Source organism: Hoplias malabaricus, chromosome 11, assembly GCF_029633855.1.
Source record: "Hoplias malabaricus isolate fHopMal1 chromosome 11, fHopMal1.hap1, whole genome shotgun sequence".
NCBI classification, from domain to species: Eukaryota; Metazoa; Chordata; class Actinopteri; order Characiformes; family Erythrinidae; genus Hoplias; species Hoplias malabaricus.
Window position 1 is genome coordinate 4691054 of NC_089810.1, and position 15399 is coordinate 4706452.

The 15399-nt window shown below is 43.5% G+C and overlaps 1 protein-coding gene across 1 annotated transcript in view; it reads left to right on the forward strand.

Annotated features, from left to right (window-relative positions):
* The window catches only part of necab2 (N-terminal EF-hand calcium binding protein 2), a 151590-nt gene that overhangs the window by 5430 nt on the left and 130761 nt on the right, over positions 1 to 15399 (forward strand). Inside the window, exon 2 of the mRNA XM_066685346.1 lies at positions 10904 to 10928. Coding sequence (XP_066541443.1) covers positions 10904 to 10928 — 25 coding nt within the window. The remainder of the gene's footprint in view (positions 1 to 10903; positions 10929 to 15399) is intronic.

Below are 15399 nucleotides of genomic sequence, written 5' to 3' on the forward strand. Positions count from 1 at the left end.
GTAAGTAGTTTATTGAAAAGAAACAGCAATGGTATCACTATCTGGTTAATCTTTATATTGTACGTAACTTTCAAACTAGTTTCATTGTAGTTACAAAATTGCATTAGAATAGTAAGTAATTTAAAAGACTTTAGGGTAAATCATTCATTCATTCATTCATTCATCATCTGTAACCCTTATCCAGTTCAGGGTCGCAGTGGGTACAGAGTCTACCTGGAATCATTGAGTGCAAGGCAGGAATACACCCTGGAGGGGGCGCCAGTCCTTCACAGGGCAACACATGCATACACACACACACACACACTCACAAATATTCACTCACACATACAGACACCTTTGAGTCGACGATCCACCTACCAACATGTGTTTTTGGACTGTGAGAGGAAACCAGAGCACCCAGAGGAAACCCATGCAGACACAGAGAGAACACACCACACTCCTCACAGACAGTCACCCGGAGGAAACCCACGCAGACACAGAGAGAACACACCACACTCCTCACAGACAGTCACCCGGAGGAAACCCACGCAGACACAGAGAGAACACACCACACTCCTCACAGACAGTCACCCGGAGGAAACCCACGCAGACACAGGGAGAACACACCACACTCCTCACAGACAGTCACCCGGAGGAAACCCACGCAGACACAGAGAGAACACACCACACTCCTCACAGACAGTCACCCGGAGGAAACCCACGCAGACACAGAGAACACACCACACTCCTCACAGACAGTCACCCGGAGGAAACCCACGCAGACACAGAGAGAACACACCACACTCCTCACAGACAGTCACCCGGAGGAAACCCACGCAGACACAGAGAACACACCACACTCCTCACAGACAGTCACCCGGAGGAAACCCACGCAGACACAGGGAGAACAGGGAGTTTTTAATTTCTCAGTTTAAAGATGTGTCTGATAATCAGCCGTCAGTGTCGGTGGTTCTAATCTTGTGGCAGTGTGATTCAAACAGAAACCCTGGAGGACCAGCTGATCACAGCCTTCTGAAGATGGAGGTGATCAAATGATAAAGGTACCAAAGTAGCCACAGCAAGGACGGACCACCGGTGAACTGGCGATAGGGTCAGAGGGGCTCAGTGTTGCACTGTGTTCTCTAGCACCTTTTCCATCAGAGCCATAATGAACTCTGTCAGCGGTGTGTGCTACAGTAGCTCTCCTGTGAGATCAGATCAATGAGCTTTAGGCACCCAAGACCCTGTCGCCGGTTCCGTGGTTGTCCTTCATTGGACCAATTTTGGTAAATACTAACCACTGCATAAAAGGAACCCCCCACAGGAACAGTCATTTAAGAGATGCTGTGACCAAAACATCGTCCCCTGTAACCAGATCATCATTGTTGTTCACTTCACCTATTCACGGTTTTAATCAATCAATTAATCGATCAGTCATATTCATATAGCACTTATACACAGTCTTCTATGAGCAAGCCAAAGGTGACAGTGGCTAGGAAATCTCCCTCGGTGCACGGGGAAGAAACCATGAGAGAAACCAAGCCTCATAAAGGCCAGGTTATGCTTTTGTGTCAAACCTACGCTGTCAGTAACGTGGGTCCCGCATCGATGAAATCCCTGCGCCGTTTCCTGACACACACCTCCCCAGAAACGTAACTAGGCCCTGTGTCAACGCAGACCTCATCGACTGTGACTGGACCACAGTCCTCAGGATGAACATGGATCAAGCTGAACTGAGGAGGTCCAGAAATATGAACTCTTCTTCTCCACACTACTGAGACTGCAGACGGCGGCAGATCAGCGAGAGATTTTATCAGACATCGCTTTGGACGTCGTGGAATGAATAAAAAATACAGATACAGTGGAACCTCTACCTACGAACTTGATCCGTTCCGTGACCCGGTTCGTAAGTGGAAAAGTTCATTTCTCGAGTCAATTTTCCCCATTTAAAATAATGGAAAAGCAATTAATGTGTTCCAGCCCCCGCCCCGAAAGTCACCCTTTCTGCACTGATCTATGTTTACAACACTCTCAAATTAGTAAAAAATACATGTAGCGTTACTAAAAATAAAAGAGAAATACAGTGGAAACAGTAATAAAAAAGAAATAATAAAGTTGTAAGTGGTTACACATCGCTACCTTGAAGACGTGACGACTGGCTGGAGGAGTAACACAGGCACAGGCTGTATGACGGGAGGTGGGGGGGGGGTGGAATAACGGAGAGTAGGTGGTGAATGTGGGGAGACGAAGCGTAGATACGGCTTAACTTAGCACCAATTTCAGTGTCTGCTATTTACGCTAATGCTAAATTGCTAAAGCTACAATGTGCTAATCTTAAAAGCTCACTCAAGTCTGGGGGGCGCTGGGAGACTCTCCTATTGGGGTCAGTGGCCGTTTCCAGACGCCGGCTCGGGGGAGGCTCGGGTTCGTTTCTAGAGTCGTGGTTCGTTGGTGGAGGCAAAAAATATTCAAATGCCCGGTTCGTATCTTGGAAAGTTCGTTAGTAGAGGTTCCACTACCTCAGATACAAAATTTGTGTACTACACATGGTGGAGGATGATGTTTGTGATGCAGCCCTAGTGGGATTGTGGTGTAATTGCACAGCGACACAGACACTAATGCACAAGCGTAAATGCTCACAAAGGGCGCTTGTAGACTATGGCGTAGGCTCAACATTGAGCCAGTGGAGAAGCATAAATCAGCCTTAAAGGGGAAACCAGGCTCCTTTGGTCGATGCCAGGGAGCATAACAAAAAACAGCACTAGAAATAAACTGATAGTGATAGTGATAGTGATGATGAGGTAAAGTAAGACAGATGGGCAGTGATACTGTGTGTAATCTTCTGACTGATTGGTGTTCTCAGTCTGATAGGTTTCTGAGTTTTTCTACACTTCCTCTATAGGATTCATTTGCAGTGTTCTATCCATCCTGACAACTCTATCTCCTTTCTCCCTCTCTCCCACTTTCTCCATCTCCCTCCCTGTCATAGTCTCTCTCACTCACTCTCTCGCTCTTTCTCCCTCACCCTCTTTCTGTTTGTTCCTCTCTTTTGTGTTTTCTTTCTACTGTTCTGTCCCTTTCTGCTATCTTTTCTCCTACTCTCTCACTCCCCTTTTTTTCTCCTCACACTTTCTCTCCTTCACTTTTATCTTATTCCCCCATGCTGTCCCTGTCACTATGTATCTCTCCGTCCCTCTCAATTTTTTCTTCTACTTTTGCATTATCCCTTTCCTTTCTATGTGCCCCCCCCCCCCCCTCCCCCTCCCTTCCCTCTCCTTCCATCTCTCACCCTGACAGCAGCAGTCTGAGTCGAGTGGTGATTAGTCTCTGTATTTTGTGGAGTTGAGCTGGTGGAGATGGAAGCAATCGTGGGCTTCACCACAATGTCATCTTCTACACCCCATTTCCTCTGAGAGCAGGAGCACAGCCTCATTCTGCAGCTTGGGTCCCATATTCCAGCTGTAGGAGTAGCTGTTAGTCACACTCTGAAAAAATGCATTATATTCCGTACGATTCCTGTGTTTCCTGACCATTCTTTCATTATTCATTACACGTCATTACATATTACTGTGTATGTTAGACTTCACTAAATGTGGTTGGTGTAGCGCAGTGCTTCAGAACGCTGCCCTCTTCAAGACAGACTAGGTTTCGGTTCCCAGCTCGGGCAGAAATATCAACAAGACCTTGGGCAAAACTCCTAACACTGCATTGTCTCACTCACATGGTGGAGGAAGGAATGACGTTTCTCTGCAGAAGCGCAGATACCAAATGCCATAAAAACATATTAATAATGTCTAATAATGCTTTAGTTTCTGTGCTGAATGAGTGACAGTCATGCTTCTCTATGTTTCTCTATATGGCGTCATGGACCATTTGGAGTCCAAAAGAGCACAGTTTGCTTCACTCTCTGGGTGGATAGAATGGTCCACACCACACCCTTATCACACTGCAAGGTCCCAGTCAGTGAGGGCATCTGCGATCAGTGGTGATCTCTGGTGTGTTGGATTGGCCAGTGCCACTGGTTTAGAAGCAGGGTGAAATGTATTGACATCATGCGTCTCAAAGAGAAAATGTGCATTGGTGGGCTTGACCACAAATGATTGTGTTTTTTTTGTTTGTTTTTTTTTTTGTTTGTTTTTTTTAAATGTTCACTTCATAATACAAGCTTTGGTGTATATTTCCTGCTGAGAGTACAGGTACGTTCAGCACAAACCTGTGTGTGTTTGTGTGTGTCCCTCCACTGATGGGTTTCCAGCTTAAAACACTTTAAATTATCTTTAATATTAACATATTTTTATGTAGTTAGAACTGAGGGGGGCGGCACTGTGGCGCAGCAGGTAGGTGTCGCAGTCACACAGCTCCAGGGACCTGGAGGTTGTGAGTTTGTTTCCCGCTCTGAGTGACTGTCTGTGAGGAGTGTGGTGTGTTCTCCCTGTGTCTGCGTGGGTTTCCTCCGGGTGACTGTCTGTGAGGAGTGTGGTGTGTTCTCCCTGTGTCTGCGTGGGTTTCCTCCGGGTGACTGTCTGTGAGGAGTTTGGTGTTCTCTCTGTGTCTGTGTGGGTTTCCTCCGGGTGACTGTCTGTGAGGAGTGTGGTGTGTTCTCCCTGTGTCTGCGTGGGTTTCCTCCGGGTGACTGTCTGTGAGGAGTGTGGTGTGTTCTCCCTGTGTCTGTGTGGGTTTCCTCCGGGTGACTGTCTGTGAGGAGTGTGGTGTGTTCTCCCTGTGTCTGTGTGGGTTTCCTCCGGGTGCTCCGGTTTCCTCCCACAGTCCAAAAACACACACTGGTAGGTGGATTGTCGACTCAAGTGTCCGTAGGTGTGACTGCTTGTGTTGCCCTGTGAAGGACTGGCGCCCCCTCCAGGGTGTGTTCCCACCTTGTGCCCAATGATTCCAGGTAGGCTCTGGACCCACCGTGACCCTGAACTGGATAAGGGTTGCAGACAATGAATGAATAGAACCGAGTGGACAGTGGCTTGAATGACATTTATACCTTTTTAGAGACATTTTATATAATACAGCATTCCCTTTTGTGTGGAATTTTCTGGGCAGCCTAATTAGAGTGATAGCTCCAGTTTTGAACTGTAATATTGCGAGCTTAGACTTTAACCTTGCTTGGATAATCACACAGACACCTGAGATCCCGAGCGGTTGTTTTGAGCGCAGCGTAACAGTGGATAATCAGGTGTTATAACTGGCCCAGTTGTTTGTGGCCACCTTTTTCAAGCCATCGCATGTCTCTCACAAGGCCTTTTCACTTTTGGGCCGCCGTCCCCATTTCCACCATCACTGTGAAAAATCCCTCTTCTGAAGTGAAGCCAAACTGGGTCACCTACATTATCTTCCCACACGGCATAAGACCTGATAAACGCTCGATCGGACAAGACCTGGGCTGATCTCGTCCAATTTCACCACAATTTAACGCACCCTCACCCGTCTGGCTCGGCCGTCTTGTCTGACGTGTCAGGTTGGACACCGTAAAACACATCCTGTTATGAGTCCGGGTGATGGAGCCCCGCCGTGCTCCTGCCGTGAACTCTTGCCCAAATTGCTCTGTCCAGACCTCGCTGAATGTGCGGCCATTTATCTTTTTATCTGATTGATGGAAGATCAGTTTAATCCTTTATCTGACATGTGTAAAAGGACATAGGGACATAGGCATCATTAACGGTAAAAGCGCTTCCAAGTACTTCTGGACTTTATGTTCATGACATATTTTTCTCTCCTTTTCCAGCTCTCTCTCTCTCTCTCTCTGCTCTCTCTCTCTTTGCTCTCTCGCTCGCTCTCTGTTCGCTCTCTCTCTGCTCTCTCGCTCTCTGCTCTCTCTCTCGCTCTCTGCTCTCTCTCTCGCTCTCTGCTCTCTCGCTCTCTGCTCTCTCTCTCTCTGCTCTCTCTCTGCTCTCTCTCTCTCTGCTCTCTCTCTCTTTGCTCTCTCTCTCTCTGCTCTCTCTCTCTTTGCTCTCTCTCTCTCTGCTCTCTCTCTCTTTGCTCTCTCTCTCGCTCTCTGCTCTCTCGCTCTCTGCTCTCTCGCTCTCTGCTCTCTCTCTCGCTCTCTGCTCTCTGCTCTCTCTCTGCTCTCTGCTCTCTCGCTCTCTCTCTGCTCTCTCTCTCTCTCTTCTCTCGCTCTCTCTCTTCTCTCGCTCTCTCTCTCTCTCTTCTCTCGCTCTCTCTCTTCTCTCGCTCTCTCTCTCTCTCTTCTCTCGCTCTCTCTCTTCTCTCGCTCTCTCTCTTCTCTCGCTCTCTCTCTCTCTCTTCTCTCGCTCTCTCTTCGCTCTCTCTCCGCTCTCTCTTCGCTCTCTCTCCGCTCTCTCTCTGTTTGCGCTCTCTCTCTCTATCTCTCTCTCTATCTCTCGCTCTCTCTCTCTCTCTGCTCTTTCTCTCTCTCTCTCTCTGCTCTCTCTCTCTGCTCTTTCTCTCTCTCTCTCTCTGCTCTCTCTTCTCTCTCTCTCTCTGCTCTCTCTTCGCTCTCGCTCTCTCTCTCTGCTCTTTCTCTCTCTCTCTCTCTGCTCTCTCTCTCTGCTCTTTCTCTCTCTCTCTCTCTGCTCTCTCTTCGCTCTCGCTCTCTCTCTCTCTGCTCTCTCTCTTCTCTCTCTCTCTTCGCTCTCTCTCTCTCTCTCAGGAGCTGGTCATAAAATGAGAATATCCTGAAAAAGTTGATTTATTTCAGTAATTCTATTCAAAAAGTAAAATGTGTGTATTACACTCATTTATTACACAGAGTGATATATTTCAAGTGTTTATTTCTTTTAATTTGATGATTAATACTGACAACTAATGAAAACCCCAAACTCAGTGTCTCAGAAAATTAGAATATTACTGAAGACCAATAAAAAAAAAAGATTTTTAGAAACGCTGGCCGACTGAAAAAAAATGAGCATGAAAAGTATGAACACGTACAGCACTCAGTACTTAGTTGGGGCTCCTTTTGCCTGAATTACTGCAGCAATGTGGCGTGGCATGGAGTCGATCGGTCTGTGGCACTCCTCAGGTGTTATATGAGAGCCCAGGTTTCTCTGATAGTGGCCTTCAGCTCTTCTACATTGTTGGGTCTGGAGTATTGTATCTTCCTCTTCACAATACGCCATATATTTTCTATGTGGTTAAGGTCAGGAGAGATTGCTGGCCAATTAAGAACAGGGAGACCATGGTCCTTAAACCAGGCACTGGTAGCTTTGACACTGTGTGCAGGGGCCAAGTCCTGTTGGAAAATGAAATCTGAATCTCCATAAAGGTGGTCAGCAGCAGGAAGCATGAAGTTCTCTAAAACGTCCTGGTATGTTCCTATTGACGTTGCGATTTCCAGTGGGAATCAAGCACTTGTTTTCCTTTAATCTGCCATGACAGTTTGTGTTTACCAAGCTACAAAGATCAGCTTGAATTTAGACACTCCCACGGCTGATAAGCAGCTTAAAATAGTTGTATAATGTAACCATACTGCCCAGTCTGGGAATCGAACCCTAATCTGCCCTGTAGAGGGTAGCAGATTTTACACTACACTAAGCTAGTTTGTTTTCTCACCTTCTCTGGAGGTCTTGAATGAAACTTTTGCCCTGCAACCACCATTCCCTTTGAGTAAATTGAAAAAGACACTAATGGCAAATTATGTGGGGGTTGTAAGATAAAGTGAACATAAGACAAATTGTATGTAAGTTAAATTCTATTGATCTTAGTCTTGGCTCCAAAGTATCCAGTCAGTGCTCGCTTCCTGCTGTAGTGGAAGATAAAAAAATGTGGCAGCAATGTGGAAGAGAAAAAATGGCGCACAAATGACTCTCACCTAAAATAATAATAATAAAAAAAGGTTGTGTTTTATCTGATTTTAAAGCTTTTCAGTTCATTCATTGGCAACATAGTCTTCTGGAGGAGCTGTAGAAGTGAACATGGCAGGTGTCAGAACTGAAAAGATCCACAGGCGTATCGACTAGTTTTTGGACCCAAACACTATTGAAACAATTTTCATTTGAGTCTTTTTGCCCCAACTCTCAGTCCTTTATAACAGAGCCTTCACCTCCATGTACTGAACAGAGGTGAAATGTAATGAACCACTATTGGTAGTTATTTACAGGCATTTTCACTGCACCAGTATTTCCACTCTTACAAGACCAGGCTTCTGTCTTTTTGAAGACTCTTTAAAGTAAAAATTAAAGGCATTTTCAAGGTATATTTAAAATCACAAGAAATTCTTGCAAAAAAATGAATAATTTGTACCTTTTGTAGCAGCCATCTTTGTCTACTGTGGGTACGTAAACCTACAGATTGAAGGAAAGCTGCTTGTGATTTTCTTTTTTTAAACAAGAATAAAAGAACCACAGCTTTGTTGTATGTGATCTGTTATGAGTGCCTGTAGCTAATTTAGCTAATGTATGCTAAGTTCATCGTAAGCTAATTGGTTAGCTTATGTAGCCAATAAACCTAATGAATCCCTGAGCACTGAGTCCATTTTTCTTACAGACAGAAAAACCAAAGTAGAGTGAAGTAATTACTTTAGTGCATTTTTAGTAATCAATATACTGTCCCCTGCACTCAGATATTTAGTTTGTAAATGGTTAACTCCATTACTCAGCATATCAGAGAATCAGAAAACAATTGCAACAACTGCAGTCCCATATTTGAATATGTAAATGAGGACATTACACGCTGATTTCAAGTTTGGTTTATGACCTCAGAGGTCATAATCACAACATGGTATGGCTTCGGTTTTGACAGCTGAAACGTGTTACGAGTGACTGGAGTTAAAAATGATTGACTGCTTATTAAGCCCCAACTGGCTCCAACATACCCCTTGAAAATGTCACCATGTTTTTTGAAAAATCTGGATTTCCCACAAGTGATTACGACAGCGGGGTGGTGTTCACGTGCACGCATCTGATCTGAGTTACATTTTTCCAGCAGAGCTTGAAGGCAGCATTAGTATTGAAAACTAGAATGGTATCAAATTTATATTTCACAACTTCATAATAACTGTCAAACAGAATAGCTGCCAAACTGCAGCTGAATCATTTAAGGTGGAATGTGAAGTTATGATAGCATTCAGAATATGTAAGAGGTGAGAGAGTGTGTGGCCGGAAGTCTAACTCTCACACAATGAAGCTAAAACAAGACATTTAATTTTAAATTTCCACCTTAAATAGTGGGCCATTTACAGTGGAATGGAAATACTGTTGAAGAAGCTGTTGTGTAAGAAGCAGTGTTCGTATTAGTATAGAACAAGAAAATAACTTTGAATTGATACAGTTACAAAAATCTACTTTTTATTTCTTTTCATTAGCTTAAGGTGGAATGTAAAATATCTCCTTAAAAGGTCATTCATTTAAAGTGGACCAGAAAATTGAAGAAGCTTACTACAGCCTCTAAGGGGAAAATTCATAGAAGCGAATATCAGTTTGAGTTTGATTATTTAAAGTGGAACAGGAAGATGATGAGTACGAGGATCCAATGCTTCAACTTTTGACTGCTTTATGTCATCTATTAAAGGCGATGTTCATGGTCAGACACTGTTTGTAAATGATTAAAAAAGCGAATTGTCTCGGTCTGGTATACAAGGCAACTGGAGGTTTTTTAGACAATGGAGAGTTCTCCAAACGTTGAAAAGCAAGGACTGAAATGAGGGGAGATGGCTAAGTGCATTTCTGAAAGTGCTGCAGAAATAAAACTACTCTAATTACAAATGAAGTTCTGTGGTAATTCAAACAGTGAATAACTTGCAGATAAATTAAATTTTAGCCACGTACAAACTTTTTTTTTTTTCGCTTTTTCCCATCAACAATACTGTTCCACCATAAAAGACACAGAGCTTCTGAACGTAAACAACCAAACAGCAACTGCCTTTCCCTACAATCATACATTCCCTTTAAATATTATACTTATATAAGTTGTTTCCTAATGCTATTTAGCAGTTTTGACCATAACAGTACTGCATAATTCATTCATTCATTATCTGTAACCCTTATCCAATTCAGGGTCGCGGTGGGTCCAGCGTCTACCTGGAATCATTGGGCACAAGGCAGGAATACACCCTGGAGGGGGCGCCAGTCCTTCACAGGGCAACACACACACTCACACATTCACTCACAAACTCACACCTATGGACACTTTGGAGTCGCCAATTCACCTACCAACGTGTGTTTTTGGACTGTGGGAGGAAACCGGAGCACCCGGAGGAAACCCACGCAGACACAGGGAGAACACCAAACTCAGTCACCCCGAGGAAACCCACGCAGACACGGGGAGAACACACCAACTCCTCACAGACAGTCGCCCGGAGGAAACCCACGCAGACACAGGGAGAACACACCACACTCCTCACAGACAGTCACCCGGAGGAAACCCACGCAGACACAGGGAGAACACACCACACTCCTCACAGACAGTCACCCGGAGGAAACCCACACAGACACAGAGAGAACACACCATACTCCTCACAGACAGTCACCCGGAGGAACTGAACTACCACTACTACACGGCTGCACAAGTCAGAAACCCCATATCGTCAGGGACAGTGGTACAGAAACTGTGGCACACGGAGTCACAGCATCCTCCATAACCAGAGAGAGTGTGACCACAAAGCCCTGGAGCTTAGAGAAGCCTGCGTTCAGCGCTTGCAAATGGTCCTATAGTGGATGAAATTTTTAGAAGTAATGATTTTTCTCTCTGCCCATGCGTTTTAAGTGCTCTATTTCACATGTGAGTGGACAGTATAATCAAGTTTCTGCTGTAAAATGCCTCACCTCTGTCTCTCAGCAGCTCCAGCGCATTGATCCATGGTGATGAACTGTATTCATGGCATTAAAGAAAATGTTTTGTGGACATAGTTGGGTTATGCACTGATGTACATTGATGCCAATGTGAACGAGTGTTTGGTGTAAATCCTGTTATTATATTGACGTAAAAATCGCATAATCATAGTCCTTTTCTGGTCTCTTTACAGATCTTCCGAAGAGCTGACAAGGACGGTGAGTATGATCCATACGTTGCAGCCATGCACTTTCATTCTGTGTCTTTCTTTTCACTGGAGAGCTACAATATATATTTTGATATGGGGTGCGCTATAGCGTTGGTCTGTATTGCAGTGCTGGATGTGAGACACGAGAATGGCAATGTAACTCATACAGGTCAAAAATATCATGGTCTTATGGCAAATCAAGTTAATTAATTAATGTAAAGCATCACAGTATCAAATGTGCTATCAAACAGCTTAGAAAGTAGTAGCCTTATGTGCAGTTTTAAACTGTCATCATGTCATGTTCATCTCTGCATTTTCAATATTTGCAGGATTTACCTGAGCATTTTTTAGCAAACAGCAGCTTCTCTTTCGATCAAATTGTGTGCTCAGAACAAACAGATTATTAAACAGGGATTAATGAGATTTATTTCTCTATAAATAACCTTTAATTCTCACTCAGATTGTGGAGTTTACTCCCATTGACTGAAGGGAGCATATCTCAAGCAATAGTAGTAACAGGTTAACTTTTTTACTGATTAATCAGTGTGATATATATTGACACATTAGCATCAATTTCCACATGGTAGCATGGTATAGATAAGACTGTTATGTCACCATGTTAGCCCTACAATAGTGTCAAGGTACTGTGTTGGAATTGATGCTAGAACAGTTATTTAACAAAATTCTGTTTGAATGTTACATTTAGCATCAGAGTTTTATTCTGCTAGGCTATATTCAGCTAGTAAGCTAGCATTTCCTGGGTCCAGCAGCATATCATTCTAACACAACCTTTCCTCTGAGCTAACTGAAGCAACATATTTGGTAACGTGTATTGCTAGCATGATTTCTAATTAGAAATGAACATATAAGGCTATCAAATATTGAGTGGTGAATTGTGAACTGAATTGTGGCGCTATCAGACATGCTTTTTTTAATTGATATTTTAAGATGATGAGATTTCATTCAGTCCTCGAAATTGTATCCGATCCAAATGTCTGTAATTGTGGCTATGGAGCATGCTAACCAGTCTATGCCTTATCAAGCTAATGGAGTTCTGCACTGCATTAGGTAAACGACAACCTTAAGTGGTGAGATTTGTTAGCTGCGACATATTCACAGCACAGCACTAAGCAACTCCACTGCTGCCTCTGCTGTTTTTACCTTCAGGTCCCGTTAGTCTGAGAGCTTTTTAATGCGATTGAAGAAGACTATCAAGTCAAGGCCTAAAAGACGGCAATGTCTTTCAGTCTTAAATGGCTGTGTCTTTGTGTCTGAGGTGCCTATGTGACTTGTCTTGAGCACGCTTTCTGAGCAGAGACTGTGGAACTGGCCACCGGTTTTTGAAGACAAATACGACGTCAGTTTTTATTACTTTAGCCATACACGGAGTGTTGGGGACTGGAGATCTGGACCTTTCTCTTGTTTTAATGATGGTTGATGATGATAGGTACACTTATACAGCACTTTTCTTCCAGCGTTGGAAGATGCCTTAACCACCACCAATTTGCAGCATTCACCTTAATGACGCGATGGTAGCCATTACACACAGAACACTCACGACACATCAGCTATCAGGTAGAGAGGTGATGAGGTAGAATGATTGATTGATCCAGTATATTTCGAGCATAGGGGTAGTTAGAAGGCCCAAAGTGACTAAAGGGATACATTTGGCTGGACATTAGAGAGTGTGCAGAAATGCCATTCAGATGGTTAGGACCTCCGAGTCGGGACCCCAGGTTTATTTTTTTTCTCGTCTGAAATACATCACTGTTTGTTCCGTACAGTGTCCCTGCAATGCACCCAGGCATTGTGATCCACACAGACCACAGGGAGGGTGCCCCCTATTGACCCCAACAACAACACCACCTTCAGCAGCTATCCCAAACATCCTCGGAAGTCTCCCGTCCGAGAACTAGCCAGACCCAAACCTGCCTAGCTTCTAGTATTCAAGTGCTAATTGTTCTATTACCTCTGGGAAAATGGGGGGGTGGAGGCAGAGACGTTTTCTAGTTATGAAGGAATAATGCCATCATGCTCCTGTTGACCATTCAGTGATAAGAGCTTCACCTTGTTGTTGCTCTGCGTTCTTTCATGTTGCACGTCGGCACATTTTCCATTTAGATTGTTGATCCGTGCTCTTCCGCTTAATTTGATTGAGCGATATTGTTTCTTGCTAAATGATTTGCCGCTACAATTGTAAATGCATTTGCTAATTGATTTTAGATAAGTCTCATTATGCAAATGAGCCTATTTCATGCTTATGCTTATTCTGCATCCTTTCAGATCGGTCACCGTTAGAGGGAGGCAGGTTAGAAACATGATAAACCATTCACGGGAAAATACATTTCATGCATTATTACTACAATTCGGGGATTATGGTAAACGAGAAACTCTCAGCATGGCGCTCTTCTCCCAGTGGGTTCCCGAGCTGTTTGTCTGTCATTGTCAACACGGTGTCAGAGCTGATTTCTCTTAGGACTTTGATCCATGTGTGCTGGCGTTTATTGTAGAAATCTTGGGACTGGGATGAAGCACGACTACAAAACCCTTTTTTTGTCATCGCTACTCGTTCAGCAGCATAAGCTGCACAAAAAATACTCAAACTGTGACACCAAGCCATGTGTTTAGGAGGCTTTTTGTAGCCCATACAAACAGCAGAGGAAAAAGATTCCCTCACTCTAAAGCACCTTGTTTAAGGGAATAGTTGCTATTTGATGTGTGCTACTATCGTATAGTTATTTTTAAACCTCTCTCCTGGGAGGAACTCTGTAGTGGTTTTAATGAGAGAGAGAGAGAGAGAGAGAGAGAGAAAGGAAGAGAGATGGAGGTTGGGGGACTGCAGGGAGATGGGTGCCAGGCTGTGCCAGACACTGGCTTTAAATCACACAGGCCACAACAAGGGACCTGGCTCGGCAATTTTAATTTGTCTCCAACTTTTAGAAACAAAATCATTCGAGGCACGCATTATTCACCCTCTTACTTTTTGAATTGTGTCAGATTGATGGCCTGCGAATTGAATTTCATATCCCGGCGACACAATCGGTTAAGGGAAAGCAAAAACTGCAGGCCGTGCTGCGTCTCCACTTTACTCCCGGTGCAGGCAGAGAGAGAGAGAGCTGTGTTCAATAAAGGAATTGAATGCTACCTTCATCTTAGAGCCATATATTAGATGTGAAACATTGTTGGCAGGGGCTATAGGGTCACGCAGAGAGAATCGTTAGTGCACATTGCCCCCTTTTTTTTAATAAAAGCTCAAGTCTGGACAGTTTCTGGCAGCTTTGACTGCACTTAGTAGGATCTGGTTTTAGTGCCAAAGAGAGAGGTTTGGTAATTTGATAAATTGTTTGAGAGAAATTACATGATTAAACAGTTAGTAACGGAGTACATTTACATTAACTTGCATTGTGTACGAATAGGTTGGAGTGCATTTTTGACTCATTCCCACTTTTCTGTACGATGGAAAGGGAAAAACATAGGACAAGAGCAGGAACTAGGCTTCTGCCATATGATGATTTACTCACCATTATCATACACCTTCACAATATCCAGTGACTATGACTGTGATTAAATATTGATCTGTACCATGTTCAGAGAATGACTTGTATGTGTTCATATTTGGGTTGGAGTTGTCTAGATTTCACTGTGTGTGTGTGTGTGTGTGAGAGAGATATAGAGTAGGGATGCATAAATGAATGAGTGAAACCCTGCAAGAGTTAGCTGTGGTTGTGGCCAACAACGGCTAAAAAACCTAAAGCACCTTTGCAAAAATAGTACCTCTTTTATCAGCAAGAAACAATGTGTTGGTAATGTCTTTTTTGCCTGCAAGGCCTTGTTGGATGTTAATGAAACAAACTGTATAAACCAGCACATTTTCCAAGTGAACGGGCATCAGTTAGCATTACCATTAGTAGCAACTCAGTTTTCAGGAGCTGCGGTGTGGTGCCCAATATCACCTTCCCGTCCTGATTTAACAGCCCTGGTCACTGAGGAGTGAGGCGAGGAGATGAGATTGGGCACCACACTGTGGCCCTGTCACTACGCCATGATTCCCCCAACACAAGACTAATGCACTTTGTGTGAAATGGTAGCCACTAGGAGACTGTTACTATCTTTGGTTAACACTAAGTTTTCAAGCAGAGGTAAGTGCAGTAATTTACTTTAAAATGTTATAATTTTTATTTCAGTGGAAAAGTTCCACACCACCACACATTTAAAGGGAATTCACAACAATATCTTTGTGTAAGGGCACCAGTTTTATTTTTTGCCTTCTTTTCTAAAGACTCAGCAACAGTCTGATTTTCTACATTCACCACAATAAATGTAATTATTTATATATTTTTTTACAATTATTAATTAATTTATATATAATTATATATTTTTTAAATGTTATCACAAACTCTCAGGACTTTTATTGTGAAACTGGTAACTGTTTCATCTCTAACTAGCAGCTTTTCATCAAATACAAAGCACAAGAATATGTG